Source organism: Cinclus cinclus, chromosome 31 (assembly GCF_963662255.1).
Source record: "Cinclus cinclus chromosome 31, bCinCin1.1, whole genome shotgun sequence".
Taxonomy (NCBI): Eukaryota; Metazoa; Chordata; class Aves; order Passeriformes; family Cinclidae; genus Cinclus; species Cinclus cinclus.
This window is the reverse complement of record NC_085076.1, coordinates 2253914-2271776: the sequence shown is the minus strand read 5'-3', so window position 1 is coordinate 2271776 and position 17863 is coordinate 2253914. Positions and strand designations below refer to the sequence as shown.

At 51.3% G+C, this 17863-nt stretch overlaps 2 protein-coding genes across 2 annotated transcripts in view; one reads left to right on the top strand and one right to left on the bottom strand.

Annotated features, from left to right (window-relative positions):
- Positions 1 to 13710, top strand: part of COPA (COPI coat complex subunit alpha) — a 44846-nt gene extending 31136 nt beyond the window's left edge. The window contains exons 20-34 of the mRNA XM_062511260.1: positions 956 to 1102; positions 2735 to 2924; positions 4485 to 4580; positions 5638 to 5726; positions 6615 to 6738; positions 7353 to 7442; positions 7527 to 7636; positions 7752 to 7829; positions 8031 to 8099; positions 8337 to 8473; positions 9674 to 9860; positions 10505 to 10615; positions 10958 to 11119; positions 12004 to 12198; positions 13207 to 13710. Coding sequence (XP_062367244.1) covers positions 956 to 1102; positions 2735 to 2924; positions 4485 to 4580; positions 5638 to 5726; positions 6615 to 6738; positions 7353 to 7442; positions 7527 to 7636; positions 7752 to 7829; positions 8031 to 8099; positions 8337 to 8473; positions 9674 to 9860; positions 10505 to 10615; positions 10958 to 11119; positions 12004 to 12198; positions 13207 to 13266 — 1845 coding nt within the window. The 3' untranslated portion in view covers positions 13267 to 13710. The remainder of the gene's footprint in view (positions 1 to 955; positions 1103 to 2734; positions 2925 to 4484; positions 4581 to 5637; positions 5727 to 6614; positions 6739 to 7352; positions 7443 to 7526; positions 7637 to 7751; positions 7830 to 8030; positions 8100 to 8336; positions 8474 to 9673; positions 9861 to 10504; positions 10616 to 10957; positions 11120 to 12003; positions 12199 to 13206) is intronic.
- LOC134055128 (methanethiol oxidase-like) overlaps positions 13316 to 17863 on the bottom strand; it is a 28510-nt gene continuing 23962 nt past the window's right edge. The window contains exon 7 of the mRNA XM_062511259.1: positions 13316 to 13368. Within this exon, the coding sequence (XP_062367243.1) occupies positions 13316 to 13368 (53 nt within the window). The remainder of the gene's footprint in view (positions 13369 to 17863) is intronic.

The following is a 17863-nucleotide window of genomic DNA, read 5'->3' as shown; positions in this document are numbered from 1 at the left end:
TGGGGTCGGGAATGGTGGATGGAGGAACGTGGGCGAGCTCGGTGAGCTCGGGATCGACTCCACCGAGTTCAGGTTTAAACTGGACCTCATCAACAGGAAATACGACGAGGTCAGGGAATCCGGGAATGGGGGAAAATCTGGGAATGGGGGGAAATGGGGTCTGGAATGGTGGATGGAGGTTGGGAATGCCGGCCCCGCGTGCTCACCATTGACCCCACCGAGTTCCGGTTCAAACTGGACCTCGTCAACGGGAAATACGACGAGGTCAGGGAATCCGGGAATGGGGGAAAATCTGGGAATGGGGTTGGGAATGGTGGATGGAGGAACGTGGGCGAGCTCGGTGAGCTCGGGATCGACCCCACTGAGTTCAGGTTCAAACTGGACCTCATCAACAGGAAATACGATGAGGTCAGGGAATCTGGGAATGGGGGAAAATCTGGGAATGGGAATGGGGTCGGGAATGGTGGATGGAGGAACGTGGGCGAGCTCGGTGAGCTCGGGATCGACTCCACCGAGTTCAGGTTCAAACTGGCCCTCATCAACAGGAAATACGACGAGGTCAGGGAATCCGGGAATGGGGGAAATTCTGGGAATGAGGGGAAATCTGGGAATGGGGAAAAAGTGGAAAAGCCGTTCCCAGGGATTTGGAAATAGGGGCTGGCAAAGCTTTTCCCAGGGATGGAGGAGTCTGTCCCGAGGGTTTGGGATTTGGGAGTAGGAGCAGGAAAATTCTGGGACGAGGGGCTGGCAAAACCTTTCCCAGGCATGGAAGAGCTTTTCCCGAGGGTTTTGGATTTGGGAATAGGGGCAGGAGGATTTTGAGAACGAGGCCTGGCAAAGTCTATCCCGAGGATGGAAGAGCTTTTCCCGAGGACGGAAGATCTTCTCCTGAGGACTGAGGATCTTTTCCCGAATTTTATTTTATTTTATTTTTTTTTTTGGGAACGCCCCTTAGGTGCTGCACATGGTGCGGAACGCCAAGCTGGTGGGGCAGTCCATCATCGCCTACCTGCAGCGCAAGGGCTACCCCGAGGTGGCTCTGCACTTCGTCAAGGACGAGAAAACGCGCTTCAGCCTGGCCCTGGAGTGCGGAAACATCGAGGTGAAAACGGGAACCGCGGCGTTCCTGGGATTTGGGGGTGTTCTGGGACGTTCCTGAGGGGTTTGGGGGTGTTCTGGGACATTCCTGAGGGGTTTGGGGGTGTTCTGGGACGTTCCTGAGGGGTTTGGGGTGTTCTGGGACATTCCTGAGGGGTTTGGGGTGTTCTGGGACGTTCCTGAGGGATTTCGGGTGTTCTGGGACGTTCCTGAGGGGTTTGGGGGTGTTCTGGGACATTCCCGAGGGGTTTGGGGGTGTTCTGGGACATTCCTGAGGGGTTTGGGGTGTTCTGGGACATTCCTGAGGGGTTTGGGGGTGTTCTGGGACGTTCCTGAGGGGTTTGGGGGTGTTCTGGGACATTCCCGAGGGGTTTGGGGTGTTCTGGGATGAGGAAACGCGCTTCAGCCTGGCCCTGGAGTGCGGAAACATCGAGGTGAAAACGGGAACCGCGGCGTTCCTGGGATTTGGGGGTGTTCTGGGATATTCCTGAGGGATTTGGGGGTGTTCTGGGACGTTCCTGAGGGATTTGGGGTGTTCTGGGACGTTCCTGAGGGATTTCGGGTGTTCTGGGACGTTCCTGAGGGGTTTGGGGGTGTTCTGGGACGTTCCTGAGGGGTTTGGGGGTGTTCTGGGATGTTCCTGAGGGGTTTCGGGGTGTTCTGGGACATTCCTGAGGGGTTTGGGGGTGTTCTGGAACGTTCCTGAGGGATTTCGGGGTGTTCTGGGACGTTCCTGAGGGGTTTGGGGGTGTTCTGGGACATTCCTGAGGGGTTTGGGGTGTTCTGGGACGTTCCTGAGGGGTTTCGGGGTGTTCTGGGACGTTCCTGAGGGATTTCGGGGTGTTCTGGGATGTTCCTGAGGGGTTTGGGGGTGTTCTGGGACGTTCCTGAGGGATTTCGGGGTGTTCTGGGACGTTCCTGAGGGGTTTGGGGGTGTTCTGGGACATTCCTGAGGGGTTTGGGGGTGTTCTGGGACATTCCCGAGGGGTTTGGGGTGTTCTGGGACATTCCCGAGGGGTTTGGGGGTGTTCTGGGACATTCCTGAGGGGTTTGGGGGTGTTCTGGGACATTCCCGAGGGATTTGGGGGTGTTCTGGGATGAGGAAACGCGCTTCAGCCTGGCCCTGGAGTGCGGAAACATCGAGGTGAAAACGGGAACCGCGGCGTTCCTGGGATTTGGGGGTGTTCTGGGACATTCCTGAGGGATTTCGGGGTGTTCTGGGACATTCCTGAGGGGTTTGGGGGTGTTCTGGGACATTCCTGAGGGGTTTGGGGGTGTTCTGGGACATTCCCGAGGGATTTGGGGGTGTTCTGGGACATTCCTGAGGGGTTTGGGGGTGTTCTGGGATGAGGAAACGCGCTTCAGCCTGGCCCTGGCGTGCGGAAACATCGAGGTGAAAACGGGAACCGGGGCGTTCCTGGGATTTCGGGGTGTCCTGGGATATTCTGGGACACTCTGGGAAGTTTGGTTTTGGATGTTTTGGGACGTTCCCATGGGATCAGATCGCCCTGGAAGCGGCCGAGGCCCTGGACGACAAGGGGTGCTGGGAGAAGCTGGGGGAGGTGGCCCCGCTGCAGTCCCTGCTCCCGTTCCCAGTCCCTGTAACCCCGGAATTCCGTAATTCCCGTGGGATCAGATCGCCCTGGAAGCGGCCAAGGCTCTGGACGACAAGGGGTGCTGGGAGAAGCTGGGGGAGGTGGCCCTGCTGCAGGGGAACCACCAGGTGGTGGAGATGTGCTACCAGCGCACCAAGAACTTCGACCGCCTCTCCTTCCTCTACCTCATCACCGGGAACCTGGAGAAACTGCGCAAGATGATGAAGATCGGTGAGGGACGGACGGCGTTCCCGGCGGGAACGGAGGGAACGGGGATGGCCGGGAATGACCGGGAATGGGGATGGTGGGGGAACGACTGGGAGATGTGGAGAGTTCTCGGGAATGGTGGGGAATGACTGGGAATGGTTGGGAGTTCTCGGGAATGGCGGGTGATTCCCGGGAATGGTATAGAATACCTGGGAATGTTATAGAATTCCCGGGAATGGCAGGTGATTCCTGGGAATGGTATAGAATTCCAGGGAATGGTATAGAATTCCTGGGAATGGTATAGAATACCTGGGAATGGTATGGAATTCCTGGGAATGGCAGGTGATTCCTGGGAATGGTATAGAATTCCCGGGAATGGTATAGAATTCCAGGGAATGGTATAGAATTCCTGGGAATGGCAGGTGATTCCTGGGAATGGTATAGAATTCCAGGGAATGGTATAGAATACCTGGGAATGGTATGGAATTCCTGGGAATGGCAGGTGATTCCCGGGAATGGCAGGTGATTCCTGGGAATGGTATAGAATTCCTGGGAATGGTATAGAATTCCTGGGAATGGTATAGAATTCCTGGGAATGGCAGGTGATTCCTGGGAATGGTATAGAATACCTGGGAATGGTATGGAATTCCTGGGAATGGTATAGAATTCCTGGGAATGGTATGGAATACCTGGGAATGGTATGGAATTCCTGGGAATGGTATAGAATTCCTGGGAATGGTATAGAATACCTGGGAATGGTATGGAATTCCTGGGAATGGTATAGAATTCCTGGGAATGGTATAGAATTCCCGGGAATGGTATAGAATACCTGGGAATGGTATAGAATTCCAGGGAATGGTATAGAATTCCTGGGAATGGCAGGTGATTCCTGGGAATGGTATAGAATACCTGGGAATGGTATAGAATTCCAGGGAATGGTATAGAATTCCAGGGAATGGTATAGAATACCTGGGAATGGTATAGAATTCCAGGGAATGGTATAGAATTCCTGGGAATGGCAGGTGATTCCTGGGAATGGTATAGAATACCTGGGAATGGTATAGAATTCCAGGGAATGGTATAGAATTCCTGGGAATGGTATAGAATTCCCGGGAATGGCAGGTGATTCCTGGGAATGGTATAGAATGCCTGGGAATGGTATAGAATTCCTGGGAATGGCAGGTGATTCCCAGGAATGGTATATAATACCTGGGAATGGTATAGAATTCCTGGGAATGGTATATCATTCCCAGGATGGTATATAATTCCCGGGAATGGTATAGAATTCCCGGGATGGTACATAATTCCCGGGAACGGTATAGAATTCCCAGGAACGGTATAGAATTCCTGGGAATGGCAGGTGATTCCCAGGAATGGTATATAATACCTGGGAATGGTGGATGATTCCCGGGAATGGTATATCATTCCCAGGATGGTATATAATTCCCGGGAATGGTACATAATTCCCGGGATGGTACATAATTCCCGGGAACGGTATAGAATTCCCGGGAACGGTACATAATTCCCGGGAACGGTATAGAATTCCCGGGAATGGCGGGTGATTCCCGTTTCCCTCCGGCCCAGCGGAGATCCGGAAGGACATGAGCGGGCACTACCAGAACGCGCTGTACCTGGGAGACGTGGCCGAGAGGGTGCGGATCCTGCGGAACTGCGGCCAGAGTGAGTCGTTCCTGACGGGAATTCCGGGCTCAGGGAGTCCTTCCCGATGGGAATTCTGGGTGTAGGGAGTGCTTCCCGATGGGAATTTTGCCCCGGGAGCTCAGGAAAGGCTCTTGGATCCCCAGGCATCTCTGTTATTGCAGTGCACGTTCTCTTCATTCCTGGAGTTATTCCCGTTATTTCCCATTACTGCAGTGGTAATAATTCCCCATTATTCCAGAACTTATTCCCCATTATTCCAGAGCTTATTCCCCATTATTCCAGAACTTATTCCCCATTATTCCAGAGCTTATTCCCCATTATTCCAGAGCTTATTCCCCATTATTCCAGAACTTATTCCCCATTATTCCAGAGCTTATTCCCCATTATTCCAGAGCTTATTCCCCATTATTCCAGAGCTTATTCCCCATTATTCCAGAACTTATTCCCCATTATTCCAGAACTTATTCCCCATTATTCCAGAGCTTATTCCCCATTATTCCAGAGCTTATTCCCCATTATTCCAGAACTTATTCCCCATTATTCCAGAGCTTATTCCCCATTATTCCAGAGCTTATTCCCCATTATTCCAGAACTTATTCCCCATTATTCCAGAGCTTATTCCCCATTATTCCAGAGCTTATTCCCCATTATTCCAGAACTTATTCCCCATTATTCCAGAACTTATTCCCCATTATTCCAGAGCTTATTCCCCATTATTCCAGAACTTATTCCCCATTATTCCAGAACTTATTCCCCATTATTCCAGAGCTTATTCCCCATTATTCCAGAGCTTATTCCCCATTATTCCAGAGTTTATTCCCCATTATTCCAGAACTTATTCCCCATTATTCCAGAGCTTATTCCCCATTATTCCAGTGGTTATTCCCCATTATTCCAGTGGTTATTCCCATTATTCCAATCCTCATTCCCGTTATTCCAGTGGTTATTCCCATTATTCCAGTCCTCATTCCCATTACTCCAGTTATTCCCGTTATTCCCGTGGCCATTCCCGTTATTCCCGTGGCCATTCCCGTGGCCATTCCCATTATTCCCATGATCATTCCCGTTATTCCAGAGTCCCTGGCGTTCCTGACGGCCGCCACGCACGGGCTGGACGAGGAGGCCGAGAGCCTGCGGGAATCCTTCGATCCCGAGAAGGAGACGGTGGGAACGGCGGGAAAACAACTCTGGGAAAACTCTGGGAATCTGGGAGGGAGGGGAGGGTGGGGATGGGAGGAATCCTGGGAAACTCCAGGAATTTGGGAAGGAGAGAAGAGCATCCCCACCTCAGGGTAGGGCCAGGATCCCAAGGAATGGGATTTTCCCGGCTCATCCCGACGTTTTCCTGCTGTATCCCGATATTTTCCCGCTGTATCCCGATGTTTTCCTGGTGTATCCCGATATTTTCCCGCTGTATCCCGACGTTTTCCCGGTGTATCCCGACATTCTCCCGGTGTATCCCGACATTTTCCCCCTGTATCCCGACATTTTCCCAGTGTATCCCAACGTTCTCCCGGCCCATCCCGACGTTCTCCCAGCCCGTTCCGACATTTTCCCGGTGTATCCCGACGTTTTCCCGGTGTATCCCGACGTTTTCCCGGTGTATCCCGACGTTCTCCCGGTGTATCCCGGTATTCTCCCGCTGTATCCCGACGTTCTCCCGGCCCATCCCGACGTTCTCCCGGCCCATCCCGACGTTCTCCCAGCCCGTTCCAACATTTTCCCGGTGTATCCCGACGTTTTCCCGGTGTATCCCGACGTTCTCCCGGTGTATCCCGGTATTCTCCCGCTGTATCCCGACGTTCTCCCGGCCCATCCCGACGTTCTCCCGGCCCATCCCGACGTTCTCCCAGCCCGTTCCGACATTTTCCCGGTGTATCCCGACGTTTTCCCGGTGTATCCCGATGTTTTCCCGGTGTATCCCGACGTTTTCCTGGTGTATCCCGACATTTTCCCGGTGTATCCCGACGTTTTCCCGGTGTATCCCGACGTTCTCCCGGTGTATCCCGGTATTCTCCCGCTGTATCCCGACGTTCTCCCGCCACGTCCCAGATCCCGGCCGTGGATCCCGAGGCGCGGCTGCTGCAGCCCCCGGCCCCGGTGCTGCCCCTGGACACGAACTGGCCCCTCCTGACGGTGTCCAAGGGATTCTTCGAGGGCTCCATCGCCGGGAAAGGTCGGGATTCCCGGGATTCCCGGGCTTTGGGATCAGCGCTGGGGGGGGAGGTTCCCGTGGTCGTGGCAGATCCGCGGAATGTTCTGGGAAGGGAGCTGGGTGTGAGGCCAGGGGATGTGGGAAGGGCCTGGAATGGGATCAGGACTGGGATTGACCCCTGGGAATGGCCAGGGCTGTGGGAAATCATGGAACGAGCGGCGGGAAAAGGGAATGGAGAATCCTGAGGGAGCTCAGGATGGAGAAAAAGGGGGATCCAGGGGGAATTTCGGGATCTGCCAGGGGGGGATTTGGGATCTGATCCCGGGGAATGGGACTGGACGAGAGGGAACGGCCTCGAGCTGTGCCAGGGTGGGGAATTTGGGATGATTTTTTCCATGGAAAAAGGGTTGGGAAGCATCGTAAGGGGCTCAGGGAGGGTCGGATCCCCATCCCTGGGAGGGAATTCCTGGAATTCCGAGTGTCCAGCTGATTGATCCCACGATCCCGGAGCTCCAACCCCACCCTCAGAAATCCCAAAAATTCCACCGGGGGGATGCGACAGCACAGCTGCAGGGTGGGCTTTTCCCCTCGTGGAATTCCTTCCCGAGGGTCTTTCCCTGTTTTTTTTTTTTTAGGGAAAGGAGGAGCCCTGGCCGCTGACATGGACATGGACGCTGTGGGCACCGAGGGCTGGGGCGAGGACGCCGAGCTGCAGCTGGATGAAGGTGGGAAAATTCCCGGAATTTCCCCTTGGAAAAACCATTCCCTGTGCTCCATGGGATCCCTGTGGAATTCCCTGCTCCCTGCAGACGGATTCGTGGATGCCGGGGAAGGATTTGGAGAGGAGGGAACGGGAAGAGGGCAGGAGGAAGGAGGAGGATGGGAAGTGGAAGAAGATTTGGATCTTCCCCCCGAGCTGGTAGGAGAATCCCGAGGAATCCCAGCGCCCATTCCTTGGGATTTGGGGAAGCAGGGAATGTTCTGTGGGATGGTCCAGCTGGGGCTTCAGCTGGAATTCCGGGATTTTCCCTCAGGATGTGCCCGCCGGCCCTGCGGGAGTGGCTGAGGACGGATTCTTCGTGCCCCCCACCAAAGGCACCAGCCCAGCCCAGGTAAAATCCTGGATTTCCTCGGAAAACCGGGAATTCCCTCCTTTTCCCATTCTTTTTTGTTTGTTTGTTTTTGTTTGTTTTTTTTTGTTTTTTTTTTTTGGGGGGGGGGGGGTGGATTTGTGAGCCCATCATGGGAATTCCATTATGGGAACTCTGCCCGTCCCAATCCCACCTGGATTCTTCCCCTTCCCTCTTTTCCAGGTGTGGTGTAACAATTCCCAGCTCCCCGTGGATCACATCCTGGCAGGATCCTTTGAGACAGCCATGAGGGTGAGTTTTCCATGGAATTTTTCTTGGAAAAACTCCTCCTTTCCCCCTCTGTTTGCCCTCTCCACCCCAAACCTTCACTGGGAGTCCATTTGGGAATATCCCATCCCTCTTTTTCTGTGGATGTGACCCCAGATGGAGACCTGGGCTCTGCCTGATCCAGGTTTCCCCGACCCAGTCCGTGATTTTTTATTTTTTATTTTTTTAATTTCTTTTTTTTTTTTTTTTTTTTTCCCTCAGCTTCTCCATGACCAGGTGGGAGTGACCAACTTCGGCCCCTACAAGCAGCTCTTCCTGCAGACCTTTTCCCGAGGCAGGACGACATTCCAGGCTCTTCCCAGCCTCCCTGCCCTCTATGGGTTCCCACACCGCAACTGGTGAGCACTGGGAAGCGCCTTTCCCGTATTCCAGGGCTTTTTCCAGGCTCCTGGGAATGCTGTGCTCCTCCTGGAGAGAAATCCTGGATTTGTGAGGTTGGGAATGTGGTGGGTGAGTCCGAGCTGTGGCTGATTCCTGTCTGGACACTGGGAATTCCTTGGGAATCACCTCCAGGGGTGGGGAGGAGCCGGAATTCCCAGTTTGTGGGGAGAACTGGGAATTGAGGGGGGGCACGAGTGGGTTTGGGGCTGGATCCTCGTGGAATGAGCGGGGAGTGTTCAGGGAATGGGGCTGGAGAAGCTGGAACAGGGGGTGGAGAATCCTGAGGGAGCTGGGTGGGGATCAGGCTGGAGAAAAGGGGGATCCAGGGGGAATTTCAGGATCTGCCAGGGGGGATTTGGGATCTGATCCCAGGGAACAGGGAAGGGATGAGAGGGAACTCCTCAAGTTGCACCAGGAGAGGTTTAAATTGGATATTTGGGATGATTTTTCCATGGAAGGTGGGTTAGGAGCCATTGGAAGGGGCTCAGGGAGGTGCATTCCCATCCCTGGAAGGAACTCCCAGGAATTCTCTGGGCTCGCTGCTCCTGGAATTCCATCCCACTCTCGCCTGGCCCACACAACCCCTGCTCTCCCCATGTTCCCCAAATCCCAAATTCTGGATGTCAGGAAGGAGGAGCTCACACAACCCCTGCTCCCTAAATCCCAAATTCTGGATGTCAGGAAGGAGGAGCTCACACAACCCCTGCTCTCCCCATGTTCCCCAAATCCCAAATTCTGGATGTCAGGAAGGAGGAGCTCACACAACCCCTGCTCCCTAAATCCCAAATTCTGGATGTCAGGAAGGAGGAGCTCACACAACCCCTGCTCTCCCCATGTTCCCCAAATCCCAAATTCTGGATGTCAGGAAGGAGGAGCTCACACAACCCCTGCTCCCTAAATCCCAAATTCTGGATGTCAGGAAGGAGGAGCTCACACAACCCCTGCTCTCCCCATGTTCCCCAAATCCCAAATTCTGGATGTCAGGAAGGAGGAACTCACACAACCCCTGCTCTCCCCATGTTCCCCAAATCCCAAATTCTGGATGTCAGGAAGGAGGAGCTCACACAACCCCTGTTCCCTAAATCCCAAATTCTGGATGTCAGGAAGGAGGAGCTCACACAACCCCTGTTCCCTAAATCCCAAATTCTGGATGTCAGGAAGGAGGCCGGGCTGAAGAACGCGCTGCCGGCCGTGGGGCTGAAGCTCAATGACCTGATCCAGCGGCTCCAGCTCTGCTACCAGCTCACCACGGCCGGCAAGTTCGAGGAGGCCGTGGAGAAATTCCGGCTGATCCTGCTCAGTGTGCCCCTGCTGGTGGTGGACAACAAGCAGGAGATCGCCGAGGTCAGCTGGGGGAATTCCTGAGGGGAATAATGGGGGAATTCCTGAGGGGGGGGGGAATGGTAGAATTCCTGAGGGGGGAACGGGGGAATTCCTGAGGGGGGAATGTGGAAATTCTGAGGGGGGAATGGGGGAATTCTGAGGGGAGAATGTGGGAATTCTGAGGGGGGAACGGGGGAATTTTGAGGGGGAAATGGGAGAATTCCTGAGGGGAAAATGTGGGAATTCTGAGGGGGAAAAATATGGGAATTCTGAGGGGGAAAATGTGGGAATTCTGAGGGAGGAAATGCGGGAATTTTGAGGGGGAAATGGGAGAATTCCTGAGGGGAGAATGTGGGAATTCTGAGGGGGAAAAATATGGGAATTCTGAGGGGGAAAATGTGGGAATTCTGAGGGGGGAAATGTGGGAATTCTGAGGGGGAAATGTGGGAATTCTGGGGGGGGGGAAATGGGAGAATTCCTGAGGGGGAAATGGGAGAATTCCTGAGGGGGGAAATGGGAGAATTCCTGAGGGGGGAAATGGGAAATTCTGAGGGGGGAATGGGGGAATTCCTTAGGGGAAAAATGTGATTGCTGAGGGGGAAATGTGGGAATCTCGATGCCGGGTGTCCCCAGGGAAGGGTTTGATCCCTGGATTTGTCCCGAAGGCGCAGCAGCTGGTCGCCATTTGCCGGGAATACATTGTGGGATTGTCCATGGAGATCGAGAGGAAGAAGCTGCCCAAGGAGACATTGGAGCAGCAGAAAAGGATCTGTGAGGTGAGAGGGACCTGAGGGGGAAAATACAAAATTCCTAAGGTGGATATGAGGGAATTTCTGAGGGGAGAATGTGGGAATTCCTTAGGGTAAAAACATGGAATTCCTTGAGGGCTAAAACACAGGATTCCCGAGGGAAAAATGTGGGAATTTCTGATGGGGAAACATGGAATTCCTGAGGTGGAAAATGTGGGGTTCCCGAGGTGGGGAAAAAACTCACTAGAAATCTGGAATTCTCCCTTCAATGCAAACACAACAGGGGCTGCCTGGAACTGAGGAATTCCCTGTCCTAATTCCCATTGTTCCCAAGGATTTCATCCCGATTTTCCATCCTTTCCCTGGCAGATGGCCGCCTACTTCACACACTCCAACCTGCAGCCCGTGCACATGATCCTGGTGCTCCGCACCGCCCTCAACCTCTTCTTCAAACTCAAGAACTTCAAAAGCGCCGCCACCTTCGCCCGGCGCCTGCTCGAGCTCGGCCCCAAGCCCGAGGTGGCCCAGCAGGTGAGACCCCCAAATGGCCTTGTCCCCAAATATCACTGTCCCCAAACATCACTGTCCCCAACGGCCCTGTCCCCAAAACCAAGGTGAGGTCCTCAGATGCGGCCCTCAAGTCGGGAAACATCTTTATTGGGGTGTCCTTGTCCCCAAACCCTCTGCATTCCCCAGTTTTGGGGTATCCCCATCCCCAAACCCCCTCTATTCCCCATTTTCAGGGTATCCCCATCCCCAAACCCCCTCTATTCCCCATTTTCAGGGTATCCCCATCCCCAAACCCCCTCTATTCCCCATTTTCGGGGTATCCCCATCCCCAAACCCCTGCTGTTCCCCATTTTTGATGTATCCCCATCCCCAAACCCCCTCTATTCCCCATTTTCGATGTATCCCCATCCCCAAACCCTCTCTATTCCACATTTTTGGGGTATCCCCATCCCCAAACCCCCTCTATTCCCCATTTTCAGGGTATCCCCATCCCCAAACCCCTGCTATTCCCCATTTTTGATGTATCCCCATCCCCAAACCCCCTCTATTCCTCATTTTTGATGTATCCCCATCCCCAAACCCCCTCTATTCCCCATTTTCGATGTATCCCCATCCCCAAACCCTCTCTATTCCACATTTTTGGGGTATCCCCATCCCCAAACCCCCTCTATTCCCCATTTTCAGGGTATCCCCATCCCCAAACCCCTGCTGTTCCCCATTTTTGATGTATCCCCATCCCCAAACCCCCTCTATTCCCCATTTCCGATGTATCCCCATCCCCAAACCCCCTCTATTCCTCATTTTTGATGTATCCCCATCCCCAAACCTCTGCTATTCCCCATTTTCGATGTATCCCCATCCCCAAACCCCCTTTATTCCCCATTTTCGGGATCTCCCCTGCGCAGACACGGAAGATCCTGGCGGCGTGTGAGAAAAACCCCATCGACAGCCACCAGCTCAACTACGACCAGCACAACCCCTTCGACATCTGCGCCGCCTCCTTCCGCCCCATCTACCGCGGCAAGGCCCTGGAGCGCTGCCCCCTCAGCGGTGCCTGCTATAGCCCCGAGTTCCGGGGCCAGATCTGCCGTGTCACCACGGTGAGGGGACACCGTGCCACCCGCCATTGCCCCGCTCTGGGGGAACTCGGGCTTTGGAGCTCTTGGAGGGCTCGGTGCTGTCCTTGGGGAGGACATTTTGTGTTTGCGGGGGGGAGTCCCACAAGGGAGGCCTGTGGGAGTTGGGCCTGGTTGGTCTGGAGGAGACTGAGGGGGAGATTTGTTCATGCGTGGAAATATCTCAAATATCCATGGAAATACTTTATATATTTATGGAAATAGCTCAATTATCCATGGAAATCTCTCCTCTGAGAGGAGATTTTGGTTCTGGAGGGGTTTTCCCACAAGGAAGGCCTGTGGGAGTTGGGCCTGGTTGGTCTGGAGGAGACTGAGGGGAAGATTTTTTCATGCGTGGAAATATTTCAAATATCCATGGAAATACTTAATATATTTATGGAAATACCTCAAATATCCATGGAGGGGATTTTGGCTCTGGAGGGGTTTTCCCACAAGGGAGGCCTGTGGGAGTTGGGCCTGGTTGGTCTGGAGGAGACTGAGGGGGAGATTTGTTCATGCGTGGAAATATCTCAAATATCCATGGAAATACCTCAAATATCCATGGAAATACTTGCAGTATTCATGGAAATACCTCAAATATCCATGGAAATCTCTCCTCTGAGAGGGGATTTTGGCTCTGGAGGGGTTTTCCCACAAGGGAGGCCTGTGGGAGTTGGGCCTGGTTGGTCTGGAGGAGGCTGAGGGGGAAGATTTGTCCATTCATGGAAATATCTTCAATATTCATGCAAATATTTCAAACATCCCCTCAAATTTCCACCCAAATCCCTCAAACTCACACCCAAATCCCCCCAGGGGTTCTCGGGATACTCCCAGACCCTTCCCAATGCTCCCAGGCCAAGGAGCAACGGCCACAAACATAACCCATAAATCCCAAATTTCCACCCATAAATCCCCAATTTTCATCCCTAAATCCCAAATTTCCACCCCTAAATCCCAAATTTCCACCCCTAAATCCTCTCTTTGTCCCTGCAGGTGACGGAGATCGGGAAGGACGTGCTGGGGCTGCGCATCAGCCCCCTCCAGTTCCGCTAGGAATTCTCCTGGATCAGGAAATTCCCTCTCCCCCATCCCGGCTTCCAACCTACTCCCTCCCCTTGGCCATTCCCATCCTCTCCTCCCAGTTTTTTCCCCACCCTGGAATGCCGGATTGAAGGTTGTTTTTTCCCCCACATTTAGCAGGATTTTTTTTTTCCCCCCCCCCCCCCCCCCTTCTTTCCAGACCGGTTTTCCTGTGCTTTTATCCCAGATTTTTTCCCAGAGGGGAAGGGCGGCTCATCCCAAATCCAGGAATTAAACCCTGCTGCCCTTAAAAATCCCCAAAAAAAAATCGCTTGGAAAAGCCGGGACTGGCTCTGTAAATCCCGAATCCAGGGAAATCCTGCTCCCTCTGGAAGCTCTCTGTGTCCATTAACTCCTTGTGTTGTTGTCACAGCAGCATGATGAGCTCCCCTCGTTAATAAAAGTTTATTAATCACCTGGATTTTCCTCCTTTTGCAGCTCAGGACACAAACACGAAAAATTAGAATTTATTTCTTCTTCCCGTCTTGGAGAGCTGGGAATTTTCCAGAGGATGGGGGGGGGGTTGTCACTCCTGGCGTGATTTGGAGCTGGGTGTGTTTAATTAGTGAGGTGTAATTAGTGCCCCAATTAACCCCGAGGGCTTGTCCTGCTTTTCCTGGTGGAGTTTTGTCCTTTGGAATTACCGAGTTTGGTCCCAGGGCATGGAAAAGGCTCTGGCATTCCCAAATTTGGGTGGGAATAAAAACGGGGGAGGATCCAGGGATGCAATTCCAGGGATTGTCCTGTTGAGAATATCCAGGGAAGGGAGAATCCTGAGGGAGCTCAGGCTGGAGAAAAGGGGGGATCCAGGAGGGGATTTGGGATCTGATCCCAGGGAATGGGACTGGACAAGAGGGAACGGCCTCGAGCTGGGCCAGGGTGGGAAATTTGGGATGATTTCACCACGGGAAAAGGGTTGGGAATTATGGGAAGGGGCTCAGGAAAGGTTGATCAGAGGGAATTCCTGGAATTCTGGGTGAGCGGGTTGGCCTCGATCCCAGCTCAGCCTTCCCTTCTTCTTCCAGAATTCTTTCCCCAAACCCCAGGACAGTCCTGGGAATTCTGTGGGAATTCTTCCCTTCCCCCTCCCCAATCCCTGGAATTCTGTGGGAGTTCCAAAAAGGGACAAAATGGTGACAAAAGGGGGACAAAAAGGTGGAAGGGCAAAGACAAAAAAGGGACAGAAAAGGGGGGGGGGGGGGGGGGGAAGGGACAAAAGGGGGACAAAAAGGGGACAAAAAAAGAGGAAAAAGGGGACAAAAAGAGGAAAAAGGGGACAAAAAAAGAGGAAAAAGGAACAAAAAAAGGGGACAAAAAAAGAGGAAAAAGGGGACAAAAAGAGGAAAAAGGGACAAAAAAAGAGGAAAAGGGGACAAAAAAAAGAGGAAAAAGGGGCAAAAAAAGAGGAAAAAGGGACAAAAAAAGAGGAAAAAGGGACAAAAAAAGGGGACAAAAAAAGAGGAAAAAGGGACAAAAAAAGAGGAAAAAGGGACAAAAAAAGAGGAAAAAGGGGACAAAAAAAGGGGACAAAAAAAGAGGAAAAAGGGACAAAAAAAGAGGAAAAAGGGACAAAAAAAGAGGAAAAAGGGGACAAAAAAAGGGGACAAAAAAGAGGAAAAGGGACAAAAAAAGGGGACAAAAAAAGAGGAAAAAGGGACAAAAAAAGGGGAAAAAAAAGAGGAAAAAGGGGACAAAAAAAGAGGAAAAAGGGACAAAAAAAGGGGACAAAAAAGAGGAAAAAGGGACAAAAAAAGAGGAAAAAGGGACAAAAAAAGGGGACAAAAAAAGAGGAAAAAGGGGACAAAAAAAGAGGAAAAAGGGACAAAAAAAGGGGACAAAAAAAGAGGAAAAAGGGACAAAAAAAGAGGAAAAAGGGACAAAAAAAGGGGACAAAAAAAGAGGAAAAAGGGACAAAAAAAGAGGAAAAAGGGACAAAAAAAGAGGAAAAAGGGGACAAAAAAAGGGGACAAAAAAAGAGGAAAAAGGGACAAAAAAAGAGGAAAAAGGGACAAAAAAAGAGGAAAAAGGGGACAAAAAAAGGGGACAAAAAAAGAGGAAAAAGGGACAAAAAAAGAGGAAAAAGGGACAAAAAAAGAGGAAAAAGGGGACAAAAAAAGGGGACAAAAAAGAGGAAAAGGGACAAAAAAAGGGGACAAAAAAAGAGGAAAAAGGGACAAAAAAAGGGGAAAAAAAAGAGGAAAAAGGGGACAAAAAAAGAGGAAAAAGGGACAAAAAAAGGGGACAAAAAAGAGGAAAAAGGGACAAAAAAAGAGGAAAAAGGGACAAAAAAAGGGGACAAAAAAAGAGGAAAAAGGGGACAAAAAAAGAGGAAAAAGGGACAAAAAAAGGGGACAAAAAAAGAGGAAAAAGGGACAAAAAAAGAGGAAAAAGGGACAAAAAAAGAGGAAAAAGGGACAAAAAAAGGGGACAAAAAAGAGGAAAAGGGACAAAAAAAAGGGGACAAAAAAAGAGGAAAAAGGGACAAAAAAAGGATCCCAGGTGGGTCCAGCCCCGTCGTGGGGGATGGGCACGGGACACACCTGGTGTCCCCGCCCCCGGTTAATTATTCCTGTATGCAAATGAGGGTGATTAAGGTAAATTACTGTGGTGTTGTGGAAGCCCCTCCCGGGTTGTTCCCCGCTTGGGTTTTTGGGGTGAGGATGATCCAGGAGGAATTTTGGGATGGGTTTTAGGGGAAATTATTGCACCTTTAAGGGGAATTTTAGGGAATTCCCTGGGAGAGAATTTTGGGGATGGTTTTAGGGAAATTCCCTAATAGGGAATTTTAAGATGGGTTTTAGGGAAAATTGTTCCCCTCCGTGGGGAATTTTTCGGGGGTGGATTTTAAGGGAAATTATTCAACCCATGGGGAATTTTTTGGGGTGGGTTTTAGGGAAAATTCTTCCACCCCATGGAGAATTTTTGGGGTGGTTTTTAAGGAATTCCCCAGAGGGAATTTTGGGATGGATTTTTTAGGAAAAATTCCAGGGGGAAAAGGGAAAAAAAAAAAAAAAAACGACACCAAGTCAATTTTGAAACTCAGCGGTATTTACCAACCCCCCCCCCAAAAAAAAAAAAAAAAATAAAAATCCCAAACTTTCCAAACCCTAAAAAAACCCCCCCAAAATTCCCATTTCCCCCCCCCCCCCCGATCCCAAATCCTCCCGTTCATAGAGAGTTTTCCATCCCAAAATCATCAGCTGGGGGTTGAATTTTGGGGGGAAAAACAAAAAAAACACAAAAAAAAAACCCCACAAAACCCCAAATTTCTGAATCTCTCCAATCCGCCAGGTGAGATGCGGGTGGAGCCTGGAGGAGAATTCCACAGGGATGGAAATTCTGGGATTTAAGGAACGCTTAAGATTTGGGAAACCCAAGTGCCAGTAATCCTTGTTATCCTAAAAGAAAACGGGTAGGATTTAGGGACATTTTTGGGATTTTTTTTTTTTTATTTTTTTTTTTTTTTTGGGGGGGGGTGGGAGGGATTGGAAAATCCCCCCCCCCCCAAAAAAAAAACAAAAACCCAACGTGGATTTTTTCCATCACCTCCAAGTAAACGGTGGAGACCAAAGCTGGGTCCAGCCTCTTCCTCTTGATGGAGGAAGGCTGTGAGGGGAAAAAAAAAAAAAAAAAATTAAAAAAAAAAAGGGGAAAAAAAAAAATCCCAGTTGGGAAAAGCAGGATGGTGATCCCAAAATGTTGGGGAGAATGGATTTGGTGTCACCCCAAAAATTCCTGTTCCAACCCCCAAAAAAATTCCCGTTCCAGCCCCCCAAAAAATCTCATTCCAGCTCCCAAAAATTCCCGTTCCAGCCCCAAAAAATTCCCGTTCCAACCCCCAAAAACATTCCCGTTCCAGCGCCAAAAATTCCCATTCCAGCATCCAAAAAAATTCCCGTTCCAGCCCCTCAGAAATTCCCATTCCAGCTCCCAAAAATTCCCATTCCAGCATCCAAAAATTCCCGTTCCAGCCCCCCAAAATTCCTGTTCCAACCCCCAAAAAATTCCCATTCCAGCTCCCAAAAATTCCCATTCCAGCCCCCAAAAAATCTCATTCCAGCTCCCAAAAATTCCTGTTCCAGGCCCCAAAAATTTCCGTTCCAGCCCCAAAAAATTCCCATCCCAACCCCCAAAGAAATTCCCACTCCAGCCCCCCAAAAATTCCCGTTCCAACCCCCAAAAATTCCCGTTCCAGCCCCCCAAAAATTCCTGTTCCAGCCCCAAAAAATTCCCATCCCAACCCCCCAAAAAAATTCCCGTTCCAGCCCCCCAAAAAATTCCCATTCCAGCGCCAAAAATTCCCATTACAGCCCCAAAAAAATTCCCATTCCAGCCCCCAAAAATTCCCATTCCAGCATCCAAAAATTCCCGTTCCAGCCCCCCAAAATTCCTGTTCCAACCCCCAAAAAATTCCCATTCCAGCTCCCAAAAATTCCCATTCCAGCCCCCAAAAAATCTCATTCCAGCTCCCAAAAATTCCTGTTCCAGGCCCCAAAAATTTCCGTTCCAGCCCCAAAAAATTCCCATCCCAACCCCCAAAGAAATTCCCACTCCAGCCCCCCAAAAATTC